Source organism: Carcharodon carcharias, chromosome 13 (genome assembly GCF_017639515.1).
Source record: "Carcharodon carcharias isolate sCarCar2 chromosome 13, sCarCar2.pri, whole genome shotgun sequence".
Classification (NCBI taxonomy): domain Eukaryota; kingdom Metazoa; phylum Chordata; class Chondrichthyes; order Lamniformes; family Lamnidae; genus Carcharodon; species Carcharodon carcharias.
The window spans coordinates 21,075,982-21,095,975 of NC_054479.1; the positions used below are offsets into that span (position 1 = coordinate 21,075,982).

Here is a 19,994-nt window from a genome sequence, read left to right on the forward strand (position 1 = left end):
AAAAAGGGAAGAGACCCTGGACTGAGACACCTGTCTTTATCTCGTGCAGGAACCAAGGTTTCACATCTGAGTGACGCAAACACTGCTCATCAGAACAAGGAGCCATCAGCAAGGAGTCATTCTTGGGAGTTTATTAACAATAGTGAACATTAAGTACAAGTGATTAAAACCCTAAACCTGCTGCTATGTCTTGTTTCTCCCCGACATCCACAACAGATGTGGGGGCAGCCTTGTCTGTGACAACCTTGGCGGGCATCCTCTAGAGGGCTGAGACTTGGAGGACCCTAGCCTGCTTTCGGGATCCTGCTGTGTGGCAGTGGCACCCTCCCCTGCCTATGGAACCGGAGCTGCTGGATCACAGAAATAGAGAAATCGGATGGGCGACACTCCCAGAGTCACCTAGGTGGATGGGCCTGGGATGTGTACCTTTTGATCCTCCTCCATATGGGTGCCTGAGAGCCCCTGACCTCTCGAGTAGAAGGGTAAGCTAGAGTGAGATTGAGCTGCCCCGCACCCCTCTCACATTGACACTGTTGGAGGCCAACTATGTTGTCAGTATTGGAGTTCAGCCACGCAGCAGTGCGGGGCTGATGCCCTGGACCAAGGTCTCCATGGTGCCCATCACCCTACCAGTGTTGACCTTGATGCACTGTCATGCCAGTGATGTCACCCCAGCCTGAAGGTGGATGGATTTCTCCATCATGCCTTGCAATCTGAGGAGTGCAGCGGGTCTCCCTTCCTGATGTTCCCGAGCTTGCCTTTGTAGCCCCAGCAACTGAGGTATGACCGAGTCCGGAGGCTTTTTATCGGACTTGGACTCAGCAGTTTTCTGACCTCCAGCAACCCTCAGAGTGCCAGAAACCTTGGAAGTCACTGCTGCCACCTGCTGTGGATCAGACAGTTGGATGTGCTCACCAGATTATGACTCCAAAGCTACTCTAGAACGAGGTCCCACTGAGGTGTTTGTCTCTGCGCTGGTGGAGGGTGTGGGTGAGTGGGTCTTCAGTTAGTGTGTCCTCAGATTCTTCTTCCGAGGTGTCTTCAGGACTTGAGTTGAGGACCTGACTCATGATCCCCCACACTGCTTCCTAGATGTGCCTGCAAAAGCAAGGAGTGATAATTAATGTATGGTAGAGGACTGTGGATCAGGGGAACCGATTCACAGCATGGTTGTCTGGGATGTTGCACTGCTGGATCTTCACTTGGTTGAGCACTGCCGACCTCATTGTCAGCACAGAACGGCCCAGATCATCGCCACCCAGCTGGATGACTCCATTTTCAAAGTCCATAAGAACTTTGATGTCAGGCATTCCTCCGCCAGTCTGCGACCTCTCCCTTTTGTTGTGTGCCAGCTTGTCCTGCATGAAGACAGGTGGAGAGAGTGTAAGCAGGATACCTGTCAGGCCAGATGAGGAGGATGTCTCCTATGTGTGGATAGTGAGTGGTGCCATGGACGGGATGAGGTCACGATCCACAGGGCAGATTAAGGTGTGTGCGTGCGTGCGTGCGTGCCTGAGTGAGGTGTTACTAAATTGACAGCAGGGTGGACAAAACATGGGTCATCCTGCCAGAGCTCTGGCGTGTTTCCCGGGAATGCTTTATTAATGAGACGGGATGCGCTCGGAATCGGACAATATAGCGTGATAATCCGCCAGTGTGGTTGATGGATAAAACGTCCTTTTTCCAGCCTGCTACCGCACTTTGTGCAAATCAGACAAATCTGCCCTTAGGCTAGGATTTTCAAGAGGAACGATGATGTAAGGCAAAAGAAGATGGGAGAAGTAAAGAAACATGGGTTTCTCCACAGAAGTTGTGAATGGAAAACAGAATCACCGCCAACAGTTGCTGTCCAAAAACACAAAGGGCAGAAGTTATGATGTGGTCATATAATCTGCATTCCAGCTCCCTGCTTTTACTATCCACCTCTAATCATTCATGACATTTTTTAAAAATTCAGCTTTGCAATTACTATGGTTTCTTTTTTTACCTCTGATTCTTAAAATGTTTAGTTATTGTTATTTCAGTATCCTGTCTGTCTTATATCCTGTTCTTTTTGTGTTTGATAGTGGAGCTCAGACCAATTCTCCTCAACAACAAAGATTTTACAAACTGTTAATAGTTTCATCTTCTAATAATGTTTACAGTAAATAAATATTCTATAATTATATCTGTCATAAATTGTTATATTGAAAAGCATTGTAACATCTCTTCCGTTACTGGTTTCCTGTAGCAATTTGTTTAAGTAGTGTGTGTGTGCGTGTGTGTCTGTGTGCATGTGTGACATAGGGCTGGAATTTGGGTTTTGGGTGGAGATCTCAACTTCCAGGTCAAATGGAGATCCCAACCCAACACAACATTGTATGGAAATCAGTCACCCAGCAAGTGATCTTCTCCAAGTTGGTCAATTAGTGGCCAGAGAACCTGGTCGCCGTCCAAATAAAGAATAGACCCTCAAAGTTAGAGGGCCAATTGGAAGCTCTCCACTTGGGAAGGTGCTGCAGCCTGCCATTTCAAGTAAGAGATGGTGGCGCCCTCTCAGCAAGTTTTAAAACTTGGATTAAGAAATGGCCACAGCTGCCAGGCCATCATTGTGGAAAGGAAACTCCTCCACAGGGAGTCCTGTGACTGCAGTTGTGGCCAGGCAGGTGGGGATGGCCTTGATCTGCTGGCAGGAGGCCACTCCAGGCTTCTGGTCTAGGTCCTGATGCCATGGGGGTCCTGCAGACCAACTGGAAAACTATAGTCAGCCTCCAAGAATTGTTCTTAATAGGCCATTTACTCATCTTTATTGACTAGCTGCTCCTTGCAATCAGATAGACCTACCATCCTTGATCCTGCCTCCAGAAAATGGCCAGTGGGCGGGATGGTGCCAGCAAACTGCCACATTGGGCAGTAGTGTATATTTTCAAACCCACTGTCTCCGTTCTCGCCCCTGCCCATTGAGGGGGGGAGGTGGGTAGAATTTCGCCCATGGTGTCACTGGCTAAAATAAAAGCAATAACCGAATCATGTTTCCAGGTGGATCATGATCAGTGATTAAATATTCTTGGGGTCCAGGTCCAGGAGGTAAGCACCAAAATCAAGGTTGATACTTCTGTGCAGTGCTGAGTAAATGCCATGCCGTTGAAGGTGTTATCTTTCAGATGAGACAATGAATCAAGCTCCTGTCTGTTTTCTTGGGTAGACACAATGAACCCAGGGGAGTTTTACCAGATGTTCCGGCCAATATTTATCCCTCAATCAACATCACATAAAACAGATTAATGGCCATTATCATATTGCTGTTGTACTTTTGTACATTTTTTGTACAAATTGATTACCGTGTTTCCTAAATTATGACAGTGACTAAACTTCAAAAGATACTTCATCAATTCTATATTGCTTTGGGATATTCAGTAGTCATGAAAGGATCTACATAAATACAACTTCTAGGTATGTTTAGGTGGAATAGATAAGGAAAGGAGGTCAACAACAACTTCCATTTATATAGTGCCTTTATTGTTGGAAAACATTCCAAGTGACTTCATAGTAATATAATTGAACAACAATTGACACTGAGCCAGAGCAGAAGATATTAGAAAAGATGACTCAAAGCTTGGCAAGAAATGTAGTATTTAAGAATGGTCTGAAAGGAGAGTGGTGAAGAGCCAGAGGTTAAGAGAGGTAATTTCAGAGCTTTGGGCCTAGATGGCTGAAGGCATTGTTAATTGTAAGTTAATTGAATGTTAAATGTTTTCAGATGGTGGGTATTAATTGGGGACTCATCTGTGCTTTACATATATAAAGCACAAGCAGGCTGAGAGTTTTAAGTTCTTTTTGTTGGAGGTGCAGGGTATGCAACATGTGTCTCTACAAGTAAAAGCTTGTAAGTAATTGAAGATCGAACATCAGTATTCTATTCTTCACCACCTGGCAGGCATGGCTACCAAAAGAGGGTTTGGGTGAAGAGAGTAGGGATGTACAAGGCTGGAGTTTATAGAATGATAACGTAGGAGACTCATCTTTCCAGTTATTTGAAAGAGCTCAATTTGTCCCACTCTCCTGCTCTTTCCCTTTGGCCCTGCAAATGTTCCCCTTTAAGTATTTAGGAGTTGGAGGAATGTAGAGTGTACAATGACATAATTATATCTCCATTGAAGTATTTTTAAAAATCAGGTATTATGCAATTCTTTGTTTCAGCATAATTTCAAGGATAATTTGATCAGTGTTGAGATAGCTCTGATAACAGATAGGTAAAATGATTATTTCTCTCTTCTTTTTCTCAGAGCTGACATTTGGCTTGCGAGCTACTCCATTCAGAACACTGGGTTCCAGCAGCACGATGGTAAGCTTTGCTTAAGATCTCAGTAGAGACCAGTAATATTTTTATATTTCTTTTTTGGAAATCTGAAAACCCAGGTATTTACTAAAGGAATAAAGCCACAAAATACATTGCTTAAAACAGAAGAATTTTGCTTTACAAAAATCAAAGAACCGGACTACTAATAACTATCTGCTTTCTTAAATAGCCAGTTATGTTAAAGATAGTAAAAGCACAATGAACACACTTACTTATACTCTAAAACAAAAATAAAAATATCTGGAAAAACTCAGCAGGTCTGGCAGCATCTGCGGAGAGGAACACAGTTAACGTTTCGAGTCCGTATGACTCTTCAACAGAACTAAGTAAAAATAGAAAAGAAGTGAAATATAAGCTGGTTTAAAGGGGTGCTGGGTAGAGCTGGATAGAGGGCCAGTGATAGGTGGAGATAACCAAAAGATGTCATAGACAAAAGGACAAAGAGGTGTTGAAGGTGGTGATATTATAAAAGGAATGTGCTAATTAAGGGTAGAAAGCAGGACAAGCAAGGTACAGATAGCCCTAGCGGGGGTGGGGTGGGGTGAAGGGAAGGGATCGAAATAGACTAAAAGGTAGAGAAAAAACAATGGATGGAAATACATTTAAAAATAATGGAAATAGGTGGGAAAAGAAAAATCTATATAAATTATTGGGAAAAAAAAGAGGGGGATTGGAAAGGGGGTGGAGATGGAGGAGACAATTCATGATCTAAATTTGTTGAATTCAATATTCAGTCCGGAAGGCTGTAAAGTGCCTAGTTGGAAGATGAGGCGCTGTTCCTCCAGTTTGTGTTGAGCTTCACTGGAACAATGTAGCAGGCCAAGGATGGACATGTGGGCATGAGAGCAGGGTGGAGTGTTGAAATAGCAAGCGACAGGGAGGCCTGGGTCATGCTTGCGGACAGACCGAAGATGTTCTGCAAAGTGGTCACCCAGTCTGCATTTGGTCTCTCCAATGTAGAGGAAACCTCATTGGGAGCAACAAATGCAGTAGACTAAATTGAGGGAAGTGCATGTGAAATGCTGCTTCACTTGAAAGGAGTGTTTGGGCTCTTGGACGGTGAGGAGAGGGGAAGTAAAGGGGCAGGTGTTGCACCTTCTGCGGTTGCATGGGAAGGTGCCGTGGGAGGGGATTGAGGAGTAGGGGGTGATGGAGGAGTTGACCAGGGTGTCCCAGAGGGAACGATCCCTGTGGAATGCCGCCAGGAGGGGTGAAGGGAAGATGTGTTTGGTGGTGGCATCATGCTGGAGTTGGCAGAAATGGCGGAGGATGATCCTTTGAATGCGGAGGCTGGTGGGGTGATAATTGAGGACAAGGGAGACCCTATCATGGTTCTGGGAGGGAGAGGAAGGTGTGAGGGAGGATGCGCAGGAGGTGGGCTGGACACAGTTGAGGGCCCTGTCAACCACGTGGGTGGAAAACCTTGGTTAAGGAAGAAGGAAGACATGTCAGAGGAACTGTTTTTGAAAGTGGCATCATCAGAACAGATGCGACGGAGGCGAAAGAACTGAGAGAATGGGATGGAGTCCTTACAGGAAGCGGGGTGTGAGGAGCTGTAGTCGAGGTAGCTGTGGGAGTCGGTAGGCTTGTAATGATATTGGTGGACAGTCTATCACCAGAAATTGAGACAGAGAGGTCAAGGAAAGGAAGGGAAGTGTCAGAGATGGACCATGTGAAAATGATGGAGGGGTGGAAATTGGAAGCAAAATTAATAAACTTTTCCAAGTCCAGACGAGAGCATGAAGCAGCACCGAAGCAATCATCAATGTACCGGAGAAAGAGTTGTGGGAGGGGGCCGGAGTAGGTCTGGAACAAGGAATGTTCCACATACCCCATAAAGAGACAGTCCTGTTTGTGGATTTTGGGTATGAGGTAGAAGCGGGCCGTCCAAGGTTGGGAGACTATGAGGTTGGAAGCTGTGGAAGGAAGATGGCCAGAGGAGTTGAGGTCAGTAACAATCCTGGAAACAATGGCTTGATGTTCAGTGGTGGGGTCATGGTCCAGGGGGAGGTAAGAGGAAGTGTCTGCGAGTTGATGCTCAGCCTCTGCGAGGTAGAGGTCAGTGCTCCAGACAACAACAGCACCACCCTTGTCAGTAGGTTTGAAGACAATGTCAGGGTTGGACCTGAGAGAATGGAGTGCAGCAAATTCACAGAGAGACAGGTTAGAGTGGGTGAGAGGAGCAGAGAAATTGAGACGACTAATGTCATGCCGACAGTTCTCAATGAAAAGATCAAGAGAAGGTAAGAATCCAGAGGGAGGGGTCTAGGTGGAGGGAGAATGTTGGAGGAAGAGAGAGTGTAATGGCAATGTGAACAGCCCCTTTCTACCCAGAATGTGCATGAAGAATTACTTTGAGTGAGATACCAGTGACTGGAACCTCAATTGCCCATTAAGCAACAACTCTTACCTTGCCTTTGTCACTGACGATCATATTTCCATCTTGACCACAAGGCAAAACTAAAAGCCACCACACAATAAACATTCCACACCAAATTTATAAATAAAATCATGCCACATTAGCAGCAAACACAGGAGAAAATGGCCTGTGATTGGAGGAGCAGCTCCATGCAGAACATGTTTGACTGGCATTTTGAAAACTGGCTCTGGGGGCCACATAGAGGGGCTTCACAGGCCAAATATTGGACAAGCTTGCCTTAATACCTGTATTCATGTTCCTTTAGCTATCCAGGTGTTTCTATGTAGTGTTACCCTATTGGCTGCAACATGACTGGTGGAAAGCTGCTGAATTTCAATGGCATGGACTAAGGTGGTCTTGGAGATGATCTTGAGCAGCTCTGGGCTTAAGAGGCCCGGTTTCAAACTGCACTATCTTGGAATGAGTGGCAGCAGTCTGGGTTGGCTGGCTGACGGGCAACAGCAAGGGCATTGGCAGAGTAGCAGAGATGAGACCACGAATACTGTAATCTTGAGAGAGGACAGAAGGTTTACGTTCCATGGAACTACAACCGCTCGCCCAGAGCTGCACCTTTGCAACCCAGTAATCTGTTGCTATCCAAACCATGATAGCAGCATTCTGAGCTTGCATGGTAGCAAGCTGACCCTGCATAATTTGAGCCTGAGCTTCCATAGCAGCACCCAGACTTCTAGTGGAAGCTACTTGTGCTGCAATGGATTCTGCATCTAATCACATGCAGATCTCATCTCTGTTATCCTCTAAATTACATGCAGCGTCAGTTTCTGGTCGGTGCCTGTGAGTGTGAAAATGGATGATGATGTGTCTTCATCATCACTGTCTTTATGTTTCTCCACTACCTGGCCAGTTTGCATTCCTTGGGTATCTGAAAGAAGAAAGGCACAAGGCTAAAGTTGTGGTGAGAGGAGAGGGTGGGAAAGTAATAGGTACATGCTTACACCATCTTGTAAGTCAACAGAGATTGTGGGATGAAGAAGTGGGACATGAGGAGATTTAGGTGTGAGGATATCATCATCTTCAGTGAAATCCGTCTTGCCACTGGCCACAGGAACAGCTATTGCTATTAATGGACAGCACCATCTCTTCCTTGAGTGTTCAGACTTGCAGGCGTGTCCACAATCCCCTGGTTATCTCCTGCTGTCTCTGGTTAAGCACCATCTTGACCTGCCAGAGAGAGGAAAATGTGTCATTGAATGTGGTGCAATGTATGGGTGATGTGGCTGTCATGGCTGAACAGCTGGCAGTGTGTGCAAGCTACAAAGTGTGGATGTGAGGCATGCAGCAGTGCTAAGTGTGAGGTAAAGCTATGAATGTGAGATGTGACATGATTGTCAGTAGGTGAGTGAAGAAGTGTATGTGTGGAAAGGGGTGGGATGTGGCTGTTGAAGATATGTTCACTGGCCTTAGCCATTTGTGTGAGGTCATTGAACTCGCAACACTACATCTATCTCCTCGTAGCTGGACTTCTGACATTGACTTTGACAGCTATCTCCTCCCATAGCCTTTTGTGTTTGTGTCTGGAGGACCACCTAGCCCCCTGCAGTTACAGGACATCTTTCCTACTTTCCACATTCTCCTCCAAGGCAGCATCTGAAAACCTTGGAGCCTGCACTCTCCCGTTTTATGTTATTCTGCATGGTTTCCCCAGTCAGATTCACTTCCTGCATGATTGCCAGCACCTGCTCCAACCACAATGCCCTTAGCATTTAAGCAGCGTAGGCTAATTGTAAGAAGTGCTCAAAAGTTATGATTTTAGGTCCCCTGCTGATGTTTGCAGCCAATGGACAGTTAGTGCTGGCTGCATGAATCAATCAGTTTAATAAGCAGGTAGCACAATGGGATGCTGGCTGCATTTCAACATCATGATCTCCTTGCATTTAGCACACAATGCCTTTATCTCTCGGCAAAGCTGGTCTGCAATTGATAAGTGTGAATTATGAGGCAGTCACACAAGATGATTCAGGCTGAGTTCAGAACTCATAATGAATCTCCACATTTTCTGAACCCTGAAACTTGAGAGGAGTAATGTTGTTTGCTCCCATATGCATTCTTTCAGTGTTTTTTTAAGTATGTAGATTTGTGCCAAGGACCAGATCATCTGCCTAAATGTTGGGCTGATTAAATGAATTTTTGCAGCATCCACTGTTTATGTCTAATTATATGAAATCAACAGTGCCAAAATATAAGCATTTGTTATATAAGCAATTGCTTAATATGCATCATGGAATTCATGGAAAGATGTTGCAAAGTTACTAATTATTGACTTTGATTTAATAGGATGTGTTGTTGGGTGTTGGATACTATTCAGTAGGTCTTAATGAAGTCTTCTTAGTCTTAAGTAGGTTAACTGTATGTATCTACTAACTACAAGAACTGTGTGCATATTGTTACGGTCTCAGCTACTATTAATACTAGACAATTCAGATTCCAAAGTGAAACCTGACTCGATAGATTTTTTTTGGAAATCATGGAGGAAAGTTACTGAACAAATTAACAGGAGTTTGCTGATGAACTTTTAATACAAGGAATAAAATATTTATTGAAACAAGTGAACTATATTACACCAGATGAACAGGTTGGAAAGATCTCAATACAAACACAAGACGACAGTTCAAAATTCCCACTATTCCTTTACCCCAGCAATATCTTTACAGACAGATAAACCAGTGTAGAGTTATCACTCGCTTGACACAAAGGCTTCTTGCTTGAGACAGGCGCAGTTGCAAACTGTTTTCTTCTGGTGAATTCCTGAACATTCACTGGATGCTTCTCACGCAACTTGTATCTCTCCCTGAGATAACCAAACATACACTCTAAACTCACTGTTTCTTCAACTGCAGGGCAAACAAATAAGTTCCATAAACTCAGTCTCTGAGGAGGTGCTAACCTGATAACTTTACTGAGTTTCATATTTGATTATTCAGTTAACTACAGCCTACTAGTCTTGCATCTTTTTCTTCATAGAAAGCTTAAAATACCTGTATTCTCTCTCTGACACACACTGAACACTCACTGTCTCCACTCTTTTCTGTCTCTGAGTCCCTAGATCACCATTGCTGAGGCATCAGTAGAGCTTTTCTACTTTGTGTTTTGTTTCCAGAATCACTGTTCTTTCAACCCTTTAAACCCATCTCTTTAATTTCAGGGGTTGTAAGACCTCATTAAAAATGTATATATACAAACAAACGCAGAAGACCTGAGACATTTTAATCACAAGTCTCTCCAGACACCCGGGCATCAATGTTCATAAACACAACCTAAATGAAACTGAAACCATTGTACCTTTCTTAACACACAAATATATACATTATGTGTGTGTAATATATAAATTCAACTTAAAACTGTTCATTGTTCATAACAATATATACAGTCAAAGGTTCAAGCTAGGAGCTGTCTCCATGCTTGCTTGTGCACATGGCTCTCTCCAACATTAGAATGACCCCTAGGTGTTGGGAATGTGTTTTCTTACATCACTGTGTGGGCGGTACTGTACTCAGTCCCATGTTATAGGATGTTTCTTTTCTATCAGTTGAGAGCTTAAGTATTAGACAACACACACAAAATGTTACTAAATAAACACATTTGGCACGTTACTATATCTTAAAGCAGTGCTTCCCAAACTTTTTCCCGATGTGACCCAATTTTAATGCCTCAGACTTTGTGTGACTCCAGACTGAAAATTCGGGGGATGAAAGTTGTTGAGTGGGAGGTGGTGGGAGGGGGGGCTAGCTTTAGGTCTCGACAGGGGTGGAAAAACAGAAGTTCAGCATGGGGGGAGTTGATGAAAAAGCAGGATTTCTCCAAAAAAGACAAAACTACTATTCACAGGCTTTTTTTGCAGTAACCACAGGCCTTAAAAACCAGTCCATTAGGTCACGCCACCAACAAAAAACAGCAAGCATTTAAAGAGGCCTTGCAGCTGTCAGACATCAGTCCAAGCTCCACAACAGGCAGTGCTGCCTTAGAGCTCAAGACCCGATCTTCTGGCCCCACTGGGGATCGCCATGCACAGTTTAAGAAGCCCTATCTTAAAAATGTACTTTGCATCTCTGGATTAGGGTTTCTCTGGAACCCCTTTCTGTCACTGACTCTTCTCCCTCTTTTTTTATAGGATTTCCCTCCTTTACCTCTCCCTTTCTCATTTTGGTCATGTTTTCTTCTCTTCCTTCCCATCCAAAGCACTTAGGGTGGCCTGGGGAGAAAATTGATGATACATAGACCCATAGTAATGTTGATGCAGGTTAGATCCCTCTGCTCGTACTGGGACACTATGAAGTTTCATAGGGTAGTGGCCTCTTTCCCTGTTCTACTGAAACATGGGCAATGCTGAGACAGGCTTGCCTTGAGGCTCAAGATCAACCAGAAACTTGCACACTCAATCTATTACACTCTATTCTAATATCTTTTTTCCCTCTTTTTGTGAGGACAACAGTAATTCTTTGAAGGATTAACAGCCTTTTTTTATAGTTAGTCTCATTTAAATGGAGTTTGTAAATGTGCCAATTACTGCCTGGAATTCATGTATGGCAGCTCGTGTGACTTTCTTTTATACTTTCTAAAATAAGCCTAAAGGCCATTTTCCTGTCCCCCCAAAAAATACTCATTTGATCCTGCTGATTAAGATATTCACAAACTTTATAAAACAATTATCCTAATGGATCAGCGAATAAAGCTCCTGCCCAGTCTGGCACAAAGCCAAATAGATTGAAAAGCAAGCAGTTCAGTTCTGTGTTATAGCTGATCAGCTTGGTCATCAGTTGAATTGCTCCAATAGCCAATAGCCAGAGCACCATGGACTTTTTAAAATAAACCCTTCCTTTGACTTTGGAAAAATATACTGATAGGTTGTATAATATTGGCTCCCAAACCAGGGCTCTTGCTTCTATTTGCAATACAGTGAGCAATTCAAGAGCATATGCACATTTGTATGCCTGATGAGGATATGATTGAGGTTCGCTGCGATAGCTCACATGATCAAGAAACCAGCTACAATTCAGGCCTTGGCTTTCTCCATGTATTCCCACCCCTGCCCACCAAATGGGGTTCATCTCTGGGTTGTGACAAAGCTTTTACCTCCTACAACATGCCTCACTGGCCCTTGCTGAATTTCCATCATATTGGAGGCAGACTCCCAAGTCTCTTGTCAAAATGAAAGCAATGCTGACATGGGGGCTCTTGGATTGCTGAGTGTGGTGAGCGCCAGGCAGTTAGCTGCCACAGTGCTGGCATACTAACAGGCTCCGTGCTGCCTGCAAAACAGTGTTTTTTGTTCCAAAAGATTCCTGGGCCTGTGCAAGCCAGTCCTTCTTGGGTACTTGCACAGGTGCTAGCTGCTCAAAGGTTTCTAGTACTTGATCTGTCTATCATTAAACACTGGATACTTGGACAAATCAGACAACACTCATGATCAGCATCTAAACAGTGCAAGTGGTGTGTAATTCTGTTTGCCGATGATGGATGGGTTTTTTGTGCTTAAGTGGAACTGGTCCCTTTGCAGTAAGGTGAAGATTGGCAAAGCTTTCCATCCCTGGTGTGGAATCTTGTTGAGGCATTGGGGGTCTTGCCTGCTAGCTGGAGAGCAAGTGAGAGACCTGTACTGCCTTTTTTCTGGAAGACCCACCGAACCAGAAGCCAATCAGGCAGTGGCTAGGCCAGTGGCTAAGTTAGCGGTGGACCCTCCCCTGGGATCATGACCCCAGGGCCAGAGCTCTCACCTACTGAGAGCTTCCGGCCAATCTGAGGCTGGCAGCTCTTCTGCACAGCAGTGCCACAGGGGAGGTGGTGGCTGCTGCTGGAAGGAAAGGCACCGGAGTCCCAGGATCGCAAAGCGGCCCAAGCCACAAGTAAATAATATGGGGGGAGGGGTTCGCAGGATGACGGTCATGAGGAGAGGGGCATAGGTGGTCGGCAGTAAGGGCAGGGGTTTGTGATTCTCAGCGGACCTCCCTGATGTCCAGTTCCTCAATCAGGCACTGAGTGCCTTTGATCGAGGGACCACCTCCCTCACCAATAAAATGGTGACAAGCAACCCGCACAGGTTTACTTGTCATACAGGCCGTGTGGTGACAGGCCAGCCTACAGTTGGTTTAATACCAGCAGTGGCAGTATGAGGCCCTTAAGTGGTCATTTATTGGCCACTTAAGGCCCTCAATTGGCAGCAGAGCAGGGAAGTTGACCATGGACTTTTCCGCCAGAAATTAATTTGGGCAGAGGCACGAAGGGGGCAGGTTTCCAATTCACCATCATCCCATCTAAGCACATGCTCTCCCTGTCTCCAAGCTCACCACCAGTGAGAGCACAAATTTCCACCCTTGTTCTCTATGTCTAGACTCATACTTGAAGAATGGATAGTTGGTGAGGTATCGGAGGGTGGCCAAGTACTTGATCTGCATCAATATAAATTTACATCTTCAGAGACCAGAGTTAAAAATTGGCAGATTACAAATTTCATAAAGTAAAATAGATGTATTTACCTTTGAGTTTGAATGCAGTAGGACAGCAGTGCTTTCTGGATTTTCAGTGAATTTTGTTGGATAATAAAAGCTTGCTTTTCAACAGCTCCTTACCACAACATAGAAACATCTCAAAGCACTCTGCAACATGAATTACTTCGAAATGCAGTGACTGCTAACTGTTGTGACTGCAGCTACTTTGTGATCAACAAGACCCTGCAAATAGCAGTGAAATTAATGATCAGTTTAAAACCAAAACAGAATTACCTGGAAAAACTCAGCAGGTCTGGCAGCATCGGTGGAGAAGAAAAGAGTTGACGTTTCGGGTCCTCATGACCCTTCAACAGAACGGGTCATGAGGACTCAAAACGTCAACTCTTTTCTTCTCCACCAATGCTGCTAGACCTGCTGAATTTTTTCAGGTAATTCTGTTATGGTTTTGGATTTCCAGCATCCGCAGTTTTTTGTTTTTAATGATCAGTTTATCTGTTTGGTGTTGCTTGAGGGAGGATTATTTCTCAGCATACTAGGCTCTGCTCTTATTCAAGTAATGCCATGGAATGCTTAATGTGCACTAGAAGCACAGATCAAACAGGGGACCTTAGTTTAATATCTCATGCTTCAGTACTGCACTGAAGTGTCAGCCTAGGGACCATTAGTTCTAATAAGGGTAAAATGTATTCCTCTGCAAAACAGAAGTCTAATCATTGAGCTGAAGGATACTTGGGTTTTGTTGTAATCCAGCTCATTCCAGTTAGCAGGTTATAATGAATAGAACTACTGACGCCATACTGCTTTGTGATAATTCAGGACATACAAGTAGTTGAGTCAATAACGTTAATGTAACTAAATTAATCAGTTTCCACAGCAGTAATACTAGTGGTTGCAGGCCCCAATCTGAAATTGAGACAACTTCAGATTCAGATGGTTGGATTTCAGTCCTACATATGAACATACAAATTAGGAGCAGGAGTAGGCCATTCGGCCTCTCGGGTCAACTCCACCATTCAACAAGATAATTGCTGATCTGATTGTGGCCTCACCTCCACATTCTGCCTATCCCTGATAACCTTTGACTCCCTGGTTAGTTTCTTCACTATCTACCTCTGCCTTAAAAATATTCAATGACCCTGCCTTCACCGCTCTCTGGGGAAGAGTTCCAAAAACTCTCAACCATCTGAGAGAAAAAAATCCTCCTCATCTCCTTCTTAAACTTGGGTAGCAATTCCCTATGTAATGGGTTGTCAAATATTGGACTGATAAGAATCGAGATTTTTTTAAAATTCAGGTGCACTAATGAAATATAACAAGATTATTTTGTTCATTACTTAATTTTGAAAAGGCTTCAGCTTAACTAATGCTCTACTCTTGTCAGCATTTGACCGTAGTTAATTTGATTGTTGAATTTCTTTGAAGATATAATCACCCAAAGCACTAGTCCATTCACTAATGGATTGTGTTTAAGTTCTAATGTATTTACTAACTATTGTTGCTACTAGAGGAATTAATAGTTATAGTATTTCTTTACATAGGTACACAAGCTGTTGAAATTTCCACAATCCAAATATGTGAAGAATGATCTTAAAATTTAAACTGAATGAATAAAATAATTAATGAAAATATCGTTTAACTGTTGCACTGCCTCAAATTCCACATTTAAAAATTAAAATGACTCCAAAATGGAAAATGACTCCTTCCAATTGTCAGTACATATCTCTTTCTAATTTCCAAATTTAAACATCTTGTTTCTGTACTTTGATCTTATTGCCTGACTTATGCTGCACACTTATTTTTATGTAGATTATTGGATATTAGCAATATCACTTAAATGTAATGACATTAGGAAGAGAATTGCAAACTTAGTAATAAGATTGTGTATAGTAACAATTTGAAGCTGTTATGCTTTATAGGCTATTAATTAGATTGATGCACAATCCTATACATATTGACAAGAATTTTAAATCATTTCTGATATTTTATTAAGCTGTAAGATCTTTAAGATCTGCACATACTTCTACAAAACCTTACTTTCTGATGTGATGTTCTTATCACAGTTTTGTGTCAACTTTTTCCATTATGAAATTCTATGTTTTAATTTCTAATGGAAATTACCAGTATAAACTTGCCATGTTATATGTGCATTTGGGAGACAACTGGAAGACAGTTGTCTTGGTGCCATGGCCTCTGGAGGCTGACTGTTTGGAGGGGCATTAGAAGAGGTGAAAGAAAGCTCAACTGGCTGGGAAGAGGACCCAGAAAAAACCGAGGCCGATTCCTGCACCATCTCAGCCCACTGCCTTCATCTGCAGCAGAGACTACCATGATAGAGTGGAGCTCCTGAGCCACACCAGGCAATATTTAATAGAGTTGATGACCAAGGTGCAAACCATCGTTTTGCTAAGCAGAAGGCTACTAGTCTATACTTGCATTGCCCCCCAACCCCCAGCTCCCAGACCCCATTCCAAACTTCTGTTGGTGACTCTGCAGTGCCTTAGTTCTGCATCTTGCAGCTACTAAACTTGATTTGCACATAGGACTTTATATAGAAAAGGTTGATGGGGTGCATGCAGAAATGAGATTTTAATGTGTTTATATAGTTTAAAAAAATTATATTATTAATTTATAAGGACTGGATGTATTAAACGTATTTTCTATGTATCATTTATCTAGCTATATCTTATTAAAGATCATACACCTGTATGGCTTGGTTAAACTAACCCCTGCTTTTTAATCTTGTTTCACTTAAAGACTACATTTAATTGACTTCCAATGTGCAATGCCATGGGAGGTCAACCCAGGTACATATACATTGCTTGATCCCTCTGAAATCATTGAGTAAGCAGTAAGGGTAACTCATGTTGGTGTCTGCTATTCTTTCTTCCTGCCATTCTTATCTTTTAAAAAAAATGTTAAAGAAAGAAAACTCATATTCCTATAGTGCCTTATAGGACCTCAAAACACTGTTCCACAGTAGCCAATTTCATAGCAAGGTCTCACTAACAGCAATAAGAAAACTGACCAGATTATCTGTTTTAGTGATGGTGATTGAGGGATTCAACCTGTATATTGGAGGGATTAAGTATAGATTTGAGACACTTGATAATCAGCACAGCTAGGTTATGAGATTAAAGGTTTTGGCTTATTTGTATAGTTAGTTCACCAGAGTCTAGTTATCAGGTGAGCAGCTTGTCAGACTGTAGTATTCTGGGTAATGATCTTGTTAATTCATTAAAATATTAGTGATTCAATGCTGGACTGTTGGGAATTCTGTCCTCTCTCAGAATTTGCATTTCTCCAGTTCAATACCAAGTTGAAAGTTAGGTTATAGTTTTTAATTAAAGGAGGACTGAGGTAAGAATTTATGTGGCCTATGTATTTGTAAGCAACTGGTGTAGAAATTAATTGTTGTTGTGTGACCGGGGAGCTGTAGGATGATAATCTTACAGTGTATTAGGTAATTTCATATCTGAATTTGCTGTTAATTTCAGATGATGAATGTCTATAACTTTATTCACTAACAGTAAAGATGCGAATTGCTAACTGTGTTAACATTTTACAAAGGGAAGTGGAAGTCTGATTCAGTTGTCCAAGAAGCTCCTTAATGCTCAGTTTATAAACTGTCCCAATGGAGCTAAACTGTGAAGACGTTCAGCTTTTGAAAGTTTTAATTTTTGGGTGTTCATTTTAAGTAGGATTGCTTATCATTGTACTGACATAGAATGTTTTTTAAACCCAGGGCTCAGACTGTGAATTGTTCCTCCTGTCTTCTGCTTTATTGTTTCAGTGAATCACCCTGTAATGCTAAACAAAAACAGAATTATCTGGAAAAACTCAGCAGGTCTGGCAACATCGGCGGAGAAGAAAAGAGTTGAAGTTTCGAGTCCTCATGACCCTTCAGAACTGCTGAAGGGTCATGAGGACTCGAAATGTCAACCCTTTTCTTCTCCGCCGATGCTGCCAGACCTGCTGAGTTTTTCCAGGTAATTCTGTTTTTGTTTTGGATTTCCAGCATCCGCAGTTTTTTGTTTTTAACCCTGTAATGCAATTTTTCTGGCTCCCTGCTGCCACCTAAGACATTGACTCATACTGACCTATATTGCACTAGCACAAGGTTACAATACCTCCACCATTCTTCACTTAAGAACCTGAACAGTGAGATAATCCCACAATTGAGCAGATCCTTTTCTCACCTGCAATACACACTTTCCAGAAAGGAATCAGTCAGGAATTCCATTCCCTTCCTCAACCTGTTAACACTTTGACCATTTACAATACTTTTTCTGCTTCATTGATTAAAATCAATTTAACTCAATCTAAACTGGAATTGAACTGGGAACTTACTATGTTATAAACTCAACACTACAAGTGTCATTTAATAATCAGGTAAACCACTGTAATCCTGCAATGTTCTCTTTAAATGTATGCCTCCCAAAGAAGATGTAAGTAAATTCAAAGTAATTTGACCAGAAAGAGTATTAATATTCCAAATGTTGTGTGCACATATAACACAGTTCTGTGGAAAAACCCATGAAGAGTTAAGAGTTGGAGGAGGCCTTACCTAAATTGTGAATGGATTAGTCCAACTTGGAGAAATTCCATCCTCCAGTCAGAAAGAACATACTACTTTAGAAGTGTTTTTAAAAAGTAGGTTAAATTTGTACGTCCTATGTAATATTCATTGGGGAGCGTTTATGTATGTGCTACATCTGTTTGAGTATAATAGAATTGTAACATAAAGGTAGAATGGCATTTGATATTGTGTGATTGAGACAGGGAGGTTCACTTTCTGCTTAAAGGAGATGTTAACAGATTGATTTACTTAGCACAATAATAAGCAGTTAATGTAGATTTGTTTGCTTAGCCAATTGGTAAAAACCAGCTGTATTTCACATTTTGGCAATCTCCAAAAATAAAGATCCTTCTTTGATGGAGAATATGCATTTGTTGGAGAATATGAGTTTCCAGTAACATGCAGCAAATTTAAAATGATATCGCTGAATTTGCAAGCATATAGTTCAATTACATCAAATGGACCATGTGATAAAACAGTTCAGTTCAGATCATGTTATGGAACAGTGATTCATCTCAACTCACATAACTGGATTGTGCGACGCCAATGTTTGTCAGTGTTGGGTATCATGGTACTGAGAAAAAAAATCATAATGATGTAAAAATACCCCTCAAACTGTATTTGCTTGTCTTACATAGAACACAGGCTGTGCTTCACCCTCAAAAATGCTTTCCAGTATTATTCCTTTATACAGCAGAGCAACAGATGGCAGGGTTCTGTGATCAGATCTCATGGCTTGAACCGAAATCTTCTTGAGGATTAACACCTTTGAATCCATTCCTGTCTTGTAAAATATTTCAGCCCATTTGTTATTCTTTATAAGGGAAGTACAATTCTAGGATGGGAGAAAGGTTAAGGTTATTTTTGAAGGTGTATAGTATTCCAAAATTTTCAAATATAATGGCTCAGATTTTGCTGAAGGACGGCATCTTACAGGGTGCCCTGGTGGAATTTTCCTCTCATCCTTCAGTTCAACATTTTTTTTGCCCTACAAGTTGCCGGAAGTATGTGATAACAGTGTGACAGTGGTTAATCTGCTGCCACTGCTTTCTAAGTGTCTGTCTGGAGTGCTTCTTTGCCTCTCCTATTCTTAACCTTCTGGGCTAAGGCCTCCAATGCTGTGTCAGAGAACCTTGGAGCACACTCTGTACATTGTTGCACCATATTTCCTCCAGTTGCAAATCCGAAACTCTTCCCCAGTCACCTCCAGCATCTGTTGCAACCAAAATGTACCTCCTCTTCAAGAGGCGCAGGCAGGCTTTAAGGAGTGCAAGCTGGGTTAAGTAGTGTGAGCCTTGAATGACCTTAGGCCCTCTGCAGAGGCCTGTGGCCAGTCAACAATGTATTTAGCACTGGGTTTCATGCCACTATAATGAGCAGACAAAATGAAGTTTGTGTGATGCTTGCATTACTTTGAATGGGTGCAGGTTAATATCGCATTACGATCCCTGCACTCATTTTTTGGTTCTTATCCAATTTTTTCCCATATTTTCACTTTAATGTTCCGTGTTTTTGCCGAAAGTATAAATAATAATTTAATTGATCATACAAACCTTAAATATGTACTTGAATATATGTCTTGTACTATTTGAAACCAAAATTAGTGGGCATGAAATGTGAATCAGTAGTGTTGCTGAAGCCGTATTCTCTCCTGGAAGTGTGTGCTGCACTGCCAGCTGCTTCAATACTGCCCACCAAGACCACCGTCTTGAGAAGGAAGCTCATGCAAGTGTGGAGGTAAATTAGTACATCCTTATTCTATCAATCCAGCCAGCTAATGTGGTGCCCATTTAGCAAGCTTGGACAATGCAGGTTCATTCAACAAATTTCCATGTCACTTACCAAAGGTGAAGCATTCAGCTGCAAGTTGGGCTGTGTGCTAGAGTTATTTTAAGGGCCAGACAACCAACTTATATATAAGATGATTTTGATGAACTGCTGCTATTGCAAATGGTCTGAAATTATTCTGGAGCATTAGCAGCCTGTTAAGCCTCTTGAGGAGCTTGTAAACAGGCTAGAAAGGGCAGGAAGGCCATTTTCAATTTGTAAATTGCCAAACCTGAGCAGCCTGGTGCATGTTGGTGCACAGCTGACAGTTTCAATGCAGGCAGAAGTTAGAGGTTCTTTATAAAGCTGAAAAATTTCGGGACTAGGGGACCTTGCGTTGGATTGTGTGTATTCCCTATCATTTGACAA

General features: G+C 42.4%; 1 protein-coding gene across 4 annotated transcripts in view; it reads left to right on the forward strand.

Moving 5' to 3' along the window:
- smtnb (smoothelin b) overlaps positions 1-19,994 on the forward strand; it is a 416,118-nt gene that overhangs the window by 279,899 nt on the left and 116,225 nt on the right. For all 4 annotated transcript variants that reach the window (XM_041203610.1, XM_041203611.1, XM_041203609.1 and 1 more), the window contains one exon: positions 4,266-4,324. In XM_041203610.1, coding sequence (XP_041059544.1) covers positions 4,266-4,324 — 59 coding nt within the window. The remainder of the gene's footprint in view (positions 1-4,265; positions 4,325-19,994) is intronic.